Source organism: Triticum aestivum, chromosome 3B (genome assembly GCF_018294505.1).
Source record: "Triticum aestivum cultivar Chinese Spring chromosome 3B, IWGSC CS RefSeq v2.1, whole genome shotgun sequence".
Lineage (NCBI taxonomy): Eukaryota > Viridiplantae > Streptophyta > Magnoliopsida > Poales > Poaceae > Triticum > Triticum aestivum.
In genome coordinates this window covers 124,181,352-124,195,233 of record NC_057801.1, presented here as the reverse complement: position 1 = coordinate 124,195,233, position 13,882 = coordinate 124,181,352, and the positions used below count along the sequence as shown (strand labels likewise).

At 47.4% G+C, this 13,882-nt stretch overlaps 1 protein-coding gene across 10 annotated transcripts; it reads left to right on the top strand.

Annotated features, from left to right (window-relative positions):
• The first annotated feature begins 8,187 nt into the window (after positions 1-8,187).
• Positions 8,188-12,142, top strand: LOC123068940 (uncharacterized). Of its 10 annotated transcripts, XM_044491645.1 has the most exons (7): positions 8,188-8,537; positions 9,540-9,629; positions 9,802-9,896; positions 10,139-10,194; positions 10,417-10,457; positions 10,835-11,454; positions 11,780-12,142. In XM_044491645.1, exons 1-6 carry the CDS (start codon positions 8,455-8,457, stop codon positions 10,848-10,850), a joined length of 381 nt encoding a protein of 126 aa, XP_044347580.1. In that variant the 5' UTR covers positions 8,188-8,454; the 3' UTR covers positions 10,851-11,454; positions 11,780-12,142. The 10 variants fall into 10 exon arrangements, 4 of the variants coding, with proteins under 4 accessions (XP_044347580.1, XP_044347579.1, XP_044347581.1 ...); XM_044491644.1 differs by having other exon boundaries at positions 8,189-8,537; positions 10,417-11,454; XM_044491646.1 differs by lacking the exon at positions 10,417-10,457 and having other exon boundaries at positions 8,191-8,537; positions 11,329-11,454.
• The last annotated feature ends 1,740 nt before the right edge of the window (positions 12,143-13,882 follow it).

The following is a 13,882-nucleotide window of genomic DNA, read 5'->3' as shown; positions in this document are numbered from 1 at the left end:
GAGGTTCCAAGCGGATAGATAGTTGCTCGAGGTCTGAACCAGGGTGAGAAAGGGGTTCAGAACAACGAGAGTAAGGATTGGGTCTGCTACCAGAATAACTCACTAGGAAGGTGGCTTGTGAATTACATACGAGGTCAAGCTCTAGGAATAACTGTGGCAACAGGGTGTACATGCGAGTCAGGTTTCGATCCTGTGGAACTGCGGGTTATGGGCCCACCATGTGGTTTAAAGTAGAAAGGGGGCTGACATCTTGCAGGGTCATGATAGCAAGGCATGCTAGAGGGTAGCCTGTCAGTTATGACGGCAACAACATCGATACCAAGGGCGAGGGACGAAGAGAACCATTTTCCTGCTTGTTGAAACGAGGCGGACCAATAGGCAAAGTTCTCGTCCACCGGTGGCTACCGGAATGTTATCATCAATAGTAACAGGGTCTTACTGATAGAGTTGTACACCGAGGTGTTTACATAAGCAGGGAATATCACTGCTTAGATCATATGGATCACAAGAAACGTGAAACCAACCGATGGAAAGGAAAATATGATTATCAGATTAAACAGAACAATGGAAAGGAAAAATGTGTTTAAACACATATTTCAAGGGTATATCCTTCCCAAGTACAAGTAGAGCATGATATCCATGACAAGATAGAAAGCAGAAAACCATTTAGGTCATGGAGAGAAATTTCATGACATTACCCATACAACGGTGTTTTGGATAATTGATAAAGACAAGATAGCATTGCTTCAACTGTTCTTATTGAAGATTGGAGTACCACATACATGCTTCAAGATAGCATTGACATGGTCTTCAAGCAAAGATCGGACTTTGGATACACAAAGGATCCATCAGGAATAACTCATAGAATAAGTCTTACAATTTCCTCCAGGAAGAATGGTTATCGTTGCAAAAGAAATTATAATGATAGGTCCTCCAGCCAGGGGTGCTAGGCATGACATCATATTACCGGGTCATCAAAGGACCAACATCATAACTCCTGGAAAGTTGTCCCAACCATCATATCTGACCGAGATTCAGATCCGATTGGGGTCATGATACCTCAGACTCAGGATGTCCGAGAAGAAAAGGTGCGACACAAATCGACAAAATGACATTGCGAGATTCTCGGGAAATGAATTATGGGAGCGGGTTCCAGAAACAATAGTTCATCATTAAACCAAGGAGGGGATGAGGAGGCGGTTGACGAACTTAGCGACAATTCATCAAGATTTCCAGAAGATGGATTTCCACAATTATGTGAACAAGGAGATAACATTAGTTAGATCAAATGATATAATGATGTATGCTCGAGGAAAACATACACAATATAACGATGATAGAAGGGTGCACCCGGAAATCTGGACTAGGTAGCACGATCATTGTTTGAATGATAATTCAATAAGCAATAGACTCAGAATGAAACTATCGACCATTAACTTCAAAGCAATAGGGTTGCTAGAAGGGCAGAATCCAAAGAGTACCGTTCACTTGTCGGTACACCGGTTGGAATCAACACGAGGACCCAAGAAAGAATGGTGATGGTGAGAAGTATCACCATACCAAGAATTCTTAAGAGGTGGTGAAATTCTCACAACATTGATGACATAAGAGATGTTAATGTTCCAAGGTAAAGAAGAACAATGGCTAGATAGCAAGGAACTCAAGGTATAACACAGAACACAAACAAGTTTGTGTTGGAGGGAAGGCAATAAAGTGGTCGATGACAACACAATTCATCGAGGGCAAGGATGGTATTTCTCATCATGAATTCAATTGATATCCTGGAAGAGCTCAGAATGTTGATGATGATCATGACACATTTGTCGAGAGAATTCATGAAGATGTAATCAATTGGCGATGACATCAAGTCAAAGGAATGATGACGCGAAAGGTTATTGGAACCACGAGTACGACGCAACTCAAAATCAAGCTTGATGTTCAAGGTGAAATGATATGATGAGCAAAGTCGACGTAAGCTTAGCTCATCGTCGAAAACTTTGCTCCGGGAAGAAGGACCAGGTAGCACAGTTAAAATGTTGCACGATAATGATATGGCCGATCAGGCTAGGAATGGCGTGATCGGGTAGAAACTCGTACTTAAAGAAGATTATCAAGAGTTGTTGAGCCGTAGTGTAGACTCGGTTCAGTTATAGATGTCTTTGAGTGTTTAATAACTCAGAGCCCATGAAAAACTGTAACCAGTGAGAATGTAGCACTTGATGAAGAACTCACAAGAAGTTATACAGTTCCACGATAATCTCGAGATACCAGGGGGGTAATACTCGAAGACGAATCAAAGTGGAGGTTGGACTAGGGTATTGATCCGCAGAAGACAAATGTTTAAACTTGCTCGAGGAATGGGAACAAAGAATAGCAATATGGTCGAAACCATAACTACAAGGGGTCCAATTTAATGACACCGAAAGAATTACTCGAATGAGTAAATATTAGGCAAGAAGCTTCCATGATAAATTCCACATCGGGTCCATGGGCATGAACACAGAGTTCAAGGTCGACTCCCACTTCTCCAATGCATACCCTTTCATTCACTTCTCTCTTTTGATGAAGTTGTAGTGTTGAAATATTATCTGGCAAAACACCAGAAGAGTATGACTCGTGAGAACTCTCGGGTGCATACGGTTAGTGAAGGCATAGGTTCAACCCATCAACGCATCTTAGGATCGTATACCATCAACTTCAGGGGTAAATAACTCAAGCTCAGAAGTAGAGCATGGTTGAGGAAGCAGAGGATACAACTTACCATAGGCATTATGTATCCGAGGAAAGGCTCACAAGGTTATTGAGTATGAAAGACGATGTCAGATAGAAATCATCAAAGGATCCGGTGGTCCACGAGGGACCTGATGTGAGTAACGGTACTCAACCAGAAGAAGAAAGAATGCAAGGAGATCAGATTATAGAACATCTGAATAATTCGATGCTTAGGTAACAAAGGAATTATGATTTCCAAAACAAAGGATCAGAAGCAGACGCTCTGATCAAGGATGGATAAGTTGGATAGACCAGAGGCACAATTGACGACAAATAGTTTGGTCGAGAACCAGCTCATGTTCAAAATGACGTTTGAGTTGGAAAGATAATTTAGAAGGGTTGATAGATGATTGTGTGCATTCGCACACATGTTGAATCAATAGGGTCAAAATGTCAATCACAAGGATTTTAATGGTTATTGCTAGACAAATGGAATTGTCCAGATTGCAAGCAGACAAGCATTTGTAGAGCAATAGTTGGCAGAGAATTACCGGAAGATTAGGTAACATCTTAATGTATTTTGTGCATCATATGAACAACGGGGGAAGAACGGATACTCGGAAGTGCGAGGAATTATCCGTAGGGAGTATTCATGAGGCAAGAACTGCAAGGCAGTAAACACAAAGGATTCTCGGAATATCCAAAGTATTTCAGGGTATCTTGTAATAACAACAACAATTGGAAGTGAAGTTATGGACGACAAGTGTATGTAGTTTTCCATAGGGATTTATCGGTGGTATGGAATTGCAACGGTGAAGGGCACAAGGGTCTCGGGGAAACATCGGAGAGTATCTTCAAAATATATTGGTGCAGCAGTCGATCATCTGGACTGAAGGGGCTCTCCGGAAGGAAAGTAGTTCCGAGAACCTAAAGTCAGATTTAGTAAAATCATTTAACCCGAATAGAAAAGAGATCAGAGTCCCAGAGTATAGACGAGGAGTAAAAGATCCTAACACCACCCAATGGCGACGTGGGCCCATGGGCCGCACAGCCATGTTAGTAAAAAGTTTTGCAATGTCTAGACTCAACTTTGGCCAAGGAGTGTGGAAGGGGGATTCCTACAGGCAGTCAGCTCTGATACCAACTTGTGACGCCCCCAATTAGATCGTACACTAATCATGCACGCAAACATGTACGATCAAGATCAGGGACTCACGGGAAGATATCACAACACAACTTCAAAAACATAAATAAGTCATACAAGCAACATATTACAAGCCAGGGGCCTCGACGGCTCGAATACAAGTGCTCGATCATAGACGAGTCAGCGGAAGCAACAATATCTGAGTACAGACATAAGTTAAACAAGTTGCCATAAGATGGCTAGCACAAACTAGGATACAGATCGAAAGAGGCGCAGACCTCCTGCCTGGGATCCTCCTAAACTACTCATGGTCGTCGTCAGCAGACTGCATGTAGTAGTAGGCACCTCCAGTGTAGTAGTCGTCGTCGACGGTGGCGTCTGGCTCCAGGGCTCCAGCATCTGGTTGCAACAACCAGGTAAGAAGGAAAGGGGGAAAAGAGGGGAGAAAGCAACCGTGAGTACTCATCCAAAGTACTCGCAAGCAAGGAGCTACACTACATATGCATGGGTATATGTGTAAAGGGCCATATCGGTGGACTGAACTACAGAATGCCAGAATAAGAGGGGGATAGCTAATCCTGTCAAAAACTACGCTTCTGGCAGCCTCCGTCTTGCAGCATGTAGAAGAGAGTAGACTGAAGTCCTCCAAGTACATCTCCAAGTAGCATAGCATAGCATAATCCTACTCGGCGATCCTCCCCTCGTCGCCCTGTGGAAAAGCGATCACCGGGTTGTCTGTGGAACTTGGAAGGGTGTGTTTTATTAAGTATTCGGTTCTAGTTGTCATAAGGTCAAGGTACAACTCCAAGTCGTCCTGTTACCGAAGATCACAACTATTCGAATAGATTAACTTCCCTGCAGGGGTGCACCCCATAACCCAACACGCTCGATCCCATTTGGCCGGGCACACTTTTCTGGGTCATGCCCGGCCGCGGAAGATCAACACGTCGCAGCCCCACCTAGGCACAACAGAGAGGTCAGCACACCGGTCCAAATCCTATGCGCGCAGGGGTCTGGGTCCATCGCCCATTGCACACCTGCACGTTGTGAGGGCGGCCGGAAGCAGACCTAGCCTCCCTAATACAAGAGCAAGCGTTCTAGTCCAATCCGGCGTGCGCCGCTCCGTCGCTGACGTCAAGAAGGCTTCGGCTGATCCCACGATGTCGAGTGCCCATAACTGTTCCCGCATAGTTGGTTAGTGCGTATAGGCCAGTAGCCAGACTCAGATCAAATACCAAGATCTCGTTAAGTGTGTTAAGTATCTACGAACGCCGACCAGGGCCAGGCCCACCTGTCTCCTAGGTGGTCTCAACCTGCCCTGTCGCTCCGCCATAAAGTAACAGTCGGGGGCCGTCGGGAACCCAGGCCCACCTCTACCGGGATGGAGCCACCTGTCCTTTCAGCCCCCTCATCAGAATCACTTGCGGGTACTCATCGAGCTGACCCGACTTTAGTCACCATCTGTATAGTATGTATATATGTATAGTATATACTCGTGATCACCTCCCGAGTGATCATGGCCCAATAGTATAGCAAGGCAGACTGACAAGAATGTAGGGCCAATGATGATAAACTAGCATCCTATACTAAGTATTTGGGATTGCAGGTAAGGTATCAACAGATGTAGCAACAATGCCAGGCTATGCATCAGGATAGGATTAACGGAAAGCAGTAACATGCTACACTACTCTAATGCAAGCAGTATAGAGGAGAATAGGCGATATCTGGTGATCAAGGGGGGGGCTTGCCTGGTTGCTCTGGCAAGAGAGAGGGGTCGTCAACACCGTAGTCGTACTGGGGGTCGCCGGCAGTCTCGGGGGCTACCGGAAAGAAGTAACGGAGGGGGAACACAATAAATAACAGAGCAATCAAAGAATCACAAAGTGTAACATGGCATTACGCGGAGCTAGAGGTGACCTAACGTAGTAGTAGGTGCTACTGGCGAAGGGGAAAAACATCCGGGAAAGTATCCCCAGTGTTCCGCGTTTTCGGACAGATGAATTGGAGGGGGAAAGTTGTGTGTTTGCTATGCTAGGGATGTGTGGCGGACGAACGGGCTGCGTATCCGGATTCGTCTCGTCGTTCTGAGCAACTTTCATGTAGAAAGTATTTTCATCTGAGCTACGGTTTATTTTATATTAATTTTAAAAGATTTAAATCATTTTAGGATTAATTTAGTTATTTTAATACAACATTATCCAGAACAGTGTTTGCTGACATCATCATGACATCATCATGACGTCAGCAGTCAACAGAGGTGTTGACTGGTCAAACTGACGTGTGGGTCCAGTGGGACCCACCTGTCATTCATTGTTAGGCTAATTAGGGATTAGGTTAAACTAATTACTTTTTATTTAAACTAACAGGTTAATTAGCTTAATTAAAGAGGATTAATTTACTTAATTAATTCACTAATTAATTAATTAATTCACTAATTAATTAATTAATTATAAATTTTATTAATTCATTTTTACTTATTTTATTTTTATTTTATTAAAAACGTTCTGGGGCTGGGCCCCACATGTCAATGGCCCTAGGGGCCTAACGGGCGAATGGGCGCACGGGCGCTGCGGGCCGCCCGTTAGCGGGCGGAGCCCCAGACCCGGCGCAACAGGGCGCCGGTGGCCACGGCGTCGGCCAGGGGAGACGCCGGTCGCGGCGACCGGAGCGGCCGGAGACGGGGCGTCGATTGAGAGGGGTGACGCACGTGCGCGCGGTGGTCAGGCGAGGCAAGCGAGGGCCGCGTGTGCACGCATAGGGTGCGGCCGGCAGGGGGCCGCGGGCGCCGTTTCAAGTGACGCGACGAGCTGCGGGCGGTTGCCGCGTGGATGAGCGCGAGCGCAGTGACCGTTGGGAGGGGAGATGGGGTCGGACGGGGAGGTCCTCACCGGCCCTGTAGTTGTGCAATGGTATGCTCGATGGAGGGGACGGAGATGCGTTTCCGGCGACGGTGCGGCGGATGGCGACGTCGAGGGCCCCTTCCGGTCCAGGGACGGGGAGGAGGGTGAGGACGACGGCGACCATGGCGATGTGCGGCGGTGGAGTCGGGGCGGATCCCCTCGATCCAGATCGAGAGGAGGCAGAGGGAGTTCGGCGGGGAGGGCGGCGAGGTGGTTCCGACGAGGGGGGCTCCTAGCAGCAGCGGTTGGCGGGTAGCGCGAGGGGCAAGCGCCTCCTGTACGGCGCACGTCGTGCGTTAGTGGGAGGGTGGCGGCGCCAGGAGGGGAGCGAGGGAAGAGATGGGTGGAGTGGGGATCATGGGGGTGTGGGCTAGGTCATATGAGGGGCACCGGGTTGGGCCGATCGGACCTGGCGGGTTGTCTTGGCCATTTGGACCAAGTGGCCTAGGGGTCTTTTTCTTTCTTTCCTTTTGGTTTTTCTGTTTTCTTTATTTCACCATTGCTTTCTATTTATTTCTGCTAGCAAACCAATTTTGTTAAAAGTGCTACTGGTCAAAACAAATACTATGTAGTATATAGTACTGCCACAAAAGTTTGGGAGTAAGATGATTTCATTTTAATTTTACTTAAATATGAATGATTTAAATGGTGCTGTTTTGGATTCTGTTTTGGTTGCTAGGGTCAATTTGGGCATTTTAGTTATGTGGTTTTCCTAATCACAAATGACTATGAAATATTAGCAAAAATATGAACTATTTAGTTTTGCAGTTTGAAGAAGTATTTTATCTGACTTAATTTTAAATTTGAATTTGAACTTGGTTTAAATCAACGCGAGCTTATCAATAGTAACGATGGTGACGTGGCATCATTAGTAGAGGGTTACTGTAGCTTAAATATCCGAGCGTCACAGCGTGTCCACCCCGGCCCGATCCACCCGATACCTGGCCAAACGGGCTGGCCCGGCACGGCACGGCCCGACCCATCGTAATCGTGCCTGGCCCGGCACGGCCCGCCAGGGCACGATTACTATACGGGCCGTGCCGTGCCGGCTCGCGTGCTGCGCCCCCAGGTCCAGGCACGGCCCGGTTAGTAAACGGGCCGGCACGTTGGCCCGTTTAGCATGGTGGGCCACATATTTTCAGCCTGTTATTTGCCGCATTGAGCGTTTTTTAGCCTATTCTTATATATTAGGCCATATATAGATGTATAAAAAAAAACGTAATCGGGCCGTGCCGTGCCGGCCCGCGTGCCCAGCCTCCAGGCCCAGGCACGGCCCAGGGCGTACCACGTGCCGGGCCCGGCCCGTTTAGACCGTGCCGTGCCTGGCCCAAGGCGGGCCGTGCCGCGCATGCTCACGGGCCGGCCCGAAAAGAACGGCCCATTTGGCCAGCTATAATCCACCCCACCCCACCAACCGTCGTCCCACCCCACCCAACCCCGTCTAAATAAATCGACCTCCGATCCAGATCTCCTCCTCCTCCCGCGGCCGCACGGCACGCCAGTCGCCCTTCTTCCGTGCCCTCGCCTCCCCCGTCCCGTCCCACCGCGGCGGCCCCCACTTCGCCTCTCCCCCACCCGCCTGGCCGCACCCACCTCCCGGCGAAAACCGCCCCCGCCCTCGCCCCCGCTTGGGTAAGAAACGAGAGGGAGGAGGGTCCCGACGAAACCCGCCCCCGCCCTTGCCCGGGTTCAGCTCCCATGGCGGCTCGGCCCCCACCGCCTACTCCGCCTCTCCCGTCGCCTCCACGCCTCCGCCGGCCCCGGCTCCGGCGCCGGCGAAGGTATCTATCCATCCCCCCCACCCACAACTCCTCATGCTCGCCGCGGGCTCTGCACTGCCGCCGCCGCCTATTGCCTTCCCCGTCGGCGTCGGGGCATCCGCGAATGCGACGCTGCTGCTAGTGCCTAGTGCTGGGGCGGGCGGGCCATGTCGCGACCGGACGCCGCACAAGAGTTTGTTCCGCTGGACTGGATGCCTCCTGCGGATCCTGCTCTGCCGCTGCCGGCTGCCCACCGCGTTCCTGCTCCGCCACCAGTCCTGCTCATTCTAGCCTCTGCTTTTCCCTTTTGCGCTTCGATTTGAGCAGCAATTTCTGTGTCACTAATTTGCTAGTGCGTCGCTGCGTAATACTGCAACTGAAGCACATGCTCGTTAGACCTCTCTGATGCTCATCGTCCCATGTTTCACATGGGGATGGATATGCTACTAATCATTTCTAGTCCTATCATGGGTGTCTGCGTGCTGGCCTTGTTTATCTTTTTCCTCTACATACAAGCACTTCTGCTCCGAAAGTACATTTCTGCACCCAGGAGCAAATGCTCCTGGTGTGAACAGTAAAATCAAAAAAATAGAAAAAAAATTCAAAAAAATCTGAATTTTTTTTGTGAGATACTTTCACAAATGTTTGTTGTGCATGCCAAATTTCATCACGAAATCACATTGGTGGAAGTCGGTGCCAAAAAAAAAAAACAAAATCAGAGCTCCAAAATGCTTTTGTAAGTAACATTTTCAGAGCATCGATTTTTGTTTATTTTACCACGCCTTCTACCAATGTGATTTTGCGATGAAATTTTGCATGCACAACAAACATTTGTGAAAGTATGCCAAAAAAAATCAGAATTTTTTGAATTATTTTTGAATTTTCCCGACTTTACTGTTCACACCAGGAGCAAATGCTCCTGGGTGTAGAAACTCCACATCCCTTCTGCTCCTCTTATTTCCCCTTCTTTCTCAGTGTGTGTCACTGATGACATGGTTTGTGCGTTTCCCTGTCGGTTTTCAGGCAAATTGCTTCTACCCGGCGTCTCCAGATCGATACTAAGCATGGACAAGTCTGCCTGATCCCAATCAAAATAGTGTGTCTGTCACCAAGGTACGTACGAGTGGAAAGATGAGGTTGTTCCCGTTATTTGTCTGTCCAGATATCAATGCACATGCCTGAGTTGTTCCTCTGAATGCGTATATGCGTATGTGTTTTTGTAGTGGACGAGAAGGAGATGCATATGTGTTGTGCGGCCTTGATGTGTATTACTGTATATATGCAGGTTATTGTCTCATTTTTCTAGCGATTGGTATATGGCTCAGGGTCATGTACAAAGTCTCAGATGTATGGATGTGTTGTTGCTGGATTTGTTTCGTGGTGAATCTCAGGCAACCCTTCACAAAGCTTCTACATTACTCGTTGCCTTCCAACAACTTTGGCTAAATTTTGGGGTATAAGTGGAGGCCATTTTGCTTGGCTTTCATTCCCATCCAGTGTAGCATCCAAATCGATTTGTTAATACTGAACATGTTTTCCGGATGTATCTTCCATATGTATTATGTGCATTTCAATATCTTCGAAAATTATAATGTGGACAATTAGTTATTATGGCTTGCAAGGTGAACTCCTCGATCCATGGATACAGTCCCGCATCTATAATGAAATCATAAGTAAGGTACAACTTTTGTCACATATTTTTTTTTGAAGCCTGGCTACTATTTTTCATCTACTACCAACCATAAGCATTTCATTTTCGTATACATCAGCTTGCAATTGTAGTTATATAAATCACGGCGTTCAAATTATATTCATGAGTGATATTTACTTATTTTATGAAGTTTTAGATGTCACCAATCACCTCTATTTGAGAAATGTTTGCACCTTGGTTGGGCTGCAGGTATGCGTGACAACCAGGGAGACGAAAAAGTGCTATCGAACGTGTTGGAACCGCAGCCCTCTTTCTCTCACTCAAGACTAGAGGGAGGAGACGGATACACTGAAGTTTCACCCGGCTGCATACACAGCCCCGTTTTTTTTATTTCAGAGTACCCCACCTTGCTCGCGCACGTACGCTGCCCAGCTCGCTCTGCCGCTCGATCCGCACGCTCCGGCCGCGCGCACGACGCGCACCTACGCACGACGCGGCTGCCTCCCAACGGACTGAGCATGAGCACCCCGCTAGCCAACAACCCAACCTACACTCATGCGCCACCGCACATGCAGCACGCACAGACCCGCCGGCCACTAAGCCAACTAACTAGCATGCACACACCTTGCTCACGCACACATACATGGGCATGGCTTGCTCCTAACATGACCATACGATGCTAACTCTCTCTGCTGCATCTGCAATTCTGCATGGGCATCTGGTTAGAATGAGAACATTACGTAGTGCAAATACAGCCAATTACCTCACCTTATTTTTCTCACCATGCTATGGTCCCATTCAGTGTAGTTAATTTGATGGGCTCCAAAGGTGATATGTGTGTTCAAATGCTACCTCATAATTTTTCATTTGTGGTGTTTCTCATAGCCGTTTCTGTAAGGGATCAATGGAAAACGACCATGTGTTTGGTTCTGAAGTTATTTAAGTTTAGAGTTATCTCTTATGCTCTCTTAGGTACTCTTTCTTAATTTATCAGAAACTAATTCTATCCCATTACATTCTTGACATTCCACAAGATCACATTGCTTGCCCCACTAAATTAGCATTTAGGCTGGGCGAAAACCTTAGATCATATGTTCAGAGTTTAGTTCTTTTCTTATCTGAAACTAACATATTTTACAACGAGCATGATGGATGTTGCAGGTTCATTGATGACAACCAAGGGTTCATGCTCGGAAATGACTACATCTTGCTCCATGTCGTCGGCTCAGCTAGAGTCCTTAATCATGAGGAGATGGGACACATCAATTGTTAGAGTACACTTGACAGGTGCATTTTGTGAAATTCTAGCCAAAAGATTGATAACATGCTTGCCTGCTTATTCTTTTCGGTTCAAATAAATGTTCCTTTTCTTGTTGAATCCAAAGTAGCTAGCGGAGATCAAGTGGAAAGGCTGTTGATTGTCCCAAAGTTCTTGGACCATTTAGTTTGAATAGCCAGTGAGGAATAAAGCATATATTTTCGGCAGCCCCTTTAAATTGCTAGATAAGAAGGGATTTTAACTTAATGGGTCTTGTGAATTGGAATATACCATTTAGTTGAACTGATGCAATTTGCGTACTAACAAGTTTTCACTTTCTCGACGTGGGCGCAGGGGTGATCGACGCTTACTAGCGCGGCCGGTGGGCGCTGTGCTCTTCAACCACTCAGAGGCGGACTTCTCCGTGAAGCCGGTGGCCACGTCGCGTAGATGATTGTCCAGGTGATTTCGACGCCGGTGGTCGCCGAGGTGGAGGACCTAGACACCACCGTCTGGGGGAAAGGAGGATTCGGGTCCACCGACGTTTAAGCTCCGAGCCTTGGTAGATACATCTAGGGAAGGGGTCTGTTTAGGTTGGTGATGGAACACCAGGGAAGGCACCCACCTTTCGATGATGGTTGTGTGTGTCTGATGTTAAATGGAATCTTGAGAATGTTATGTGATGTTGGTTTGGTTGGACGTATTGCCATCCATGAATACTACATCTAACTTTTATTTTTTTATTTCCTAAATTGTTAGTAGTAGCGTGGGAAATAAGTGAGCGCTACTAGTAGTTCGGTTAGTAGTAGCGTGGGAAATAAGTGAGCGCTACTAGTAGTTAGGTTAGTAGTCGCGGGTGCACCCGCACTGCTACTAACTTTTAGCTGTAGCGCGATACTAGTAGCGCGGGTACCCGCGCTACTAGTAGCCATTTTACCTGGGCTGCTAGTAGCTTTTTTCCTAGTAGTGTGTAGTCGAACTTCTTCACGATCCAACCGATCAAGTACCGAACGTACGCCACCTCCGCATTCAGCACACGTTCAGCTCGATGACGTCCCTCGTGCTCTTGATCTAGTTGAGGACGAGGGCGTGAGTTCCGTTAGCACGATGACATGGTGACGGTGATGATGATGTTACCGGCGCAGGGCTTCGCCTAAGCTCTACGATGGTATGATCGAGGTGTGTAACTGTGGAGGGGGGCACCGCACACGGTTGGGAGAGAAACTTGTGTGTTCTAGGGTGCCCCCCCGTATATCAAGGAGCAAGGGGGAGGCCGGCCGGCCCCTAGGGCGCGCCACAAGAGGGGAGAGTCCTAGTAGGATTCCACCAAGAGGGAGAGAGGGGGAAGGAAGGAGAGGGAGAGGGAGTAGGAAAGGGGGGCGTCGCCCCCTTCCCTAGTCCAGTTCTGACCCAAGGGGGAGGGGGCGCGTGGCCTGCCCTGGCCGCCCCTCTCTCTCTCCACCAAGGCCCAATGTGGCCCATTAGTTCCCCGAGGGGTTCCGGTAACCCCTCTGGCACTTCGGTTTTACCCGAAACTTTTCGGAACACTTCCGGTGTCCGAATATAGCCGTTTAATATATCAATCTTTATGTCTCGACCATTTCAAGACTCCTCGTCACGTCGGTGATCTCATCCGGGACTCTGAACAAACTTCGGTCATCAAAAACACATAACTCATAATACATATTGTTATCGAACGTTAGGTGTGCGGACCCTACGGGTTCGAGAACTATGTAGACATGACCGAGACACATCTCCGGTCAATAACCAATAGCGGAACCTGGATGCTCATATTGGCTCCTACATATTCTATGAAGATCTTTGTCGGTCAAACCACATAACAACATACGTTGTTCCCTTTGTCATCAGTATGTTACTTGCCCGGGATTCGATCGTCGGTATCATCATACCTAGTTCAAGCTTGTTACCGACAAGTCTCTTTACTCATTCTGTAATACTTCATCCCACAACTAACTCATTAGTCACATTGCTTGCAAGGCTTATAGTGATGGGCATTACCGAGAGGGCCCAGAGATACCTCTCTGAAACACAGAGTGACAAATCCTAATCTCGATCTATGCCAACCCAACAAACATCTTCAGAGACACCTGTAGAGCACCTTTATAATCACACTTTTATGTTGTGACATTTGGTAGCACACAAAGTGTTCCTCCGGTATTCGGGAGTTGCATAATCTCATAGTCTGAGGAACATGTATAAGTCATGAAGAAAGTAGTAGCAACGAAACTGTAACAATCATAATGCGAAGCTAACAGATGGGTCATGTCCATCACATCATTCTCCTAATGATGTGATCCCATTCATCAAATGACAACACATGTCTATGGTTAGGAAACATAACCATCTTTGATTAACGAGCTAGTCAAGTAGAGGCATACTAGGGACATTATGTTTTGTCTATGTATTCACACATGTACTAAGTTTCCGGTTAATACA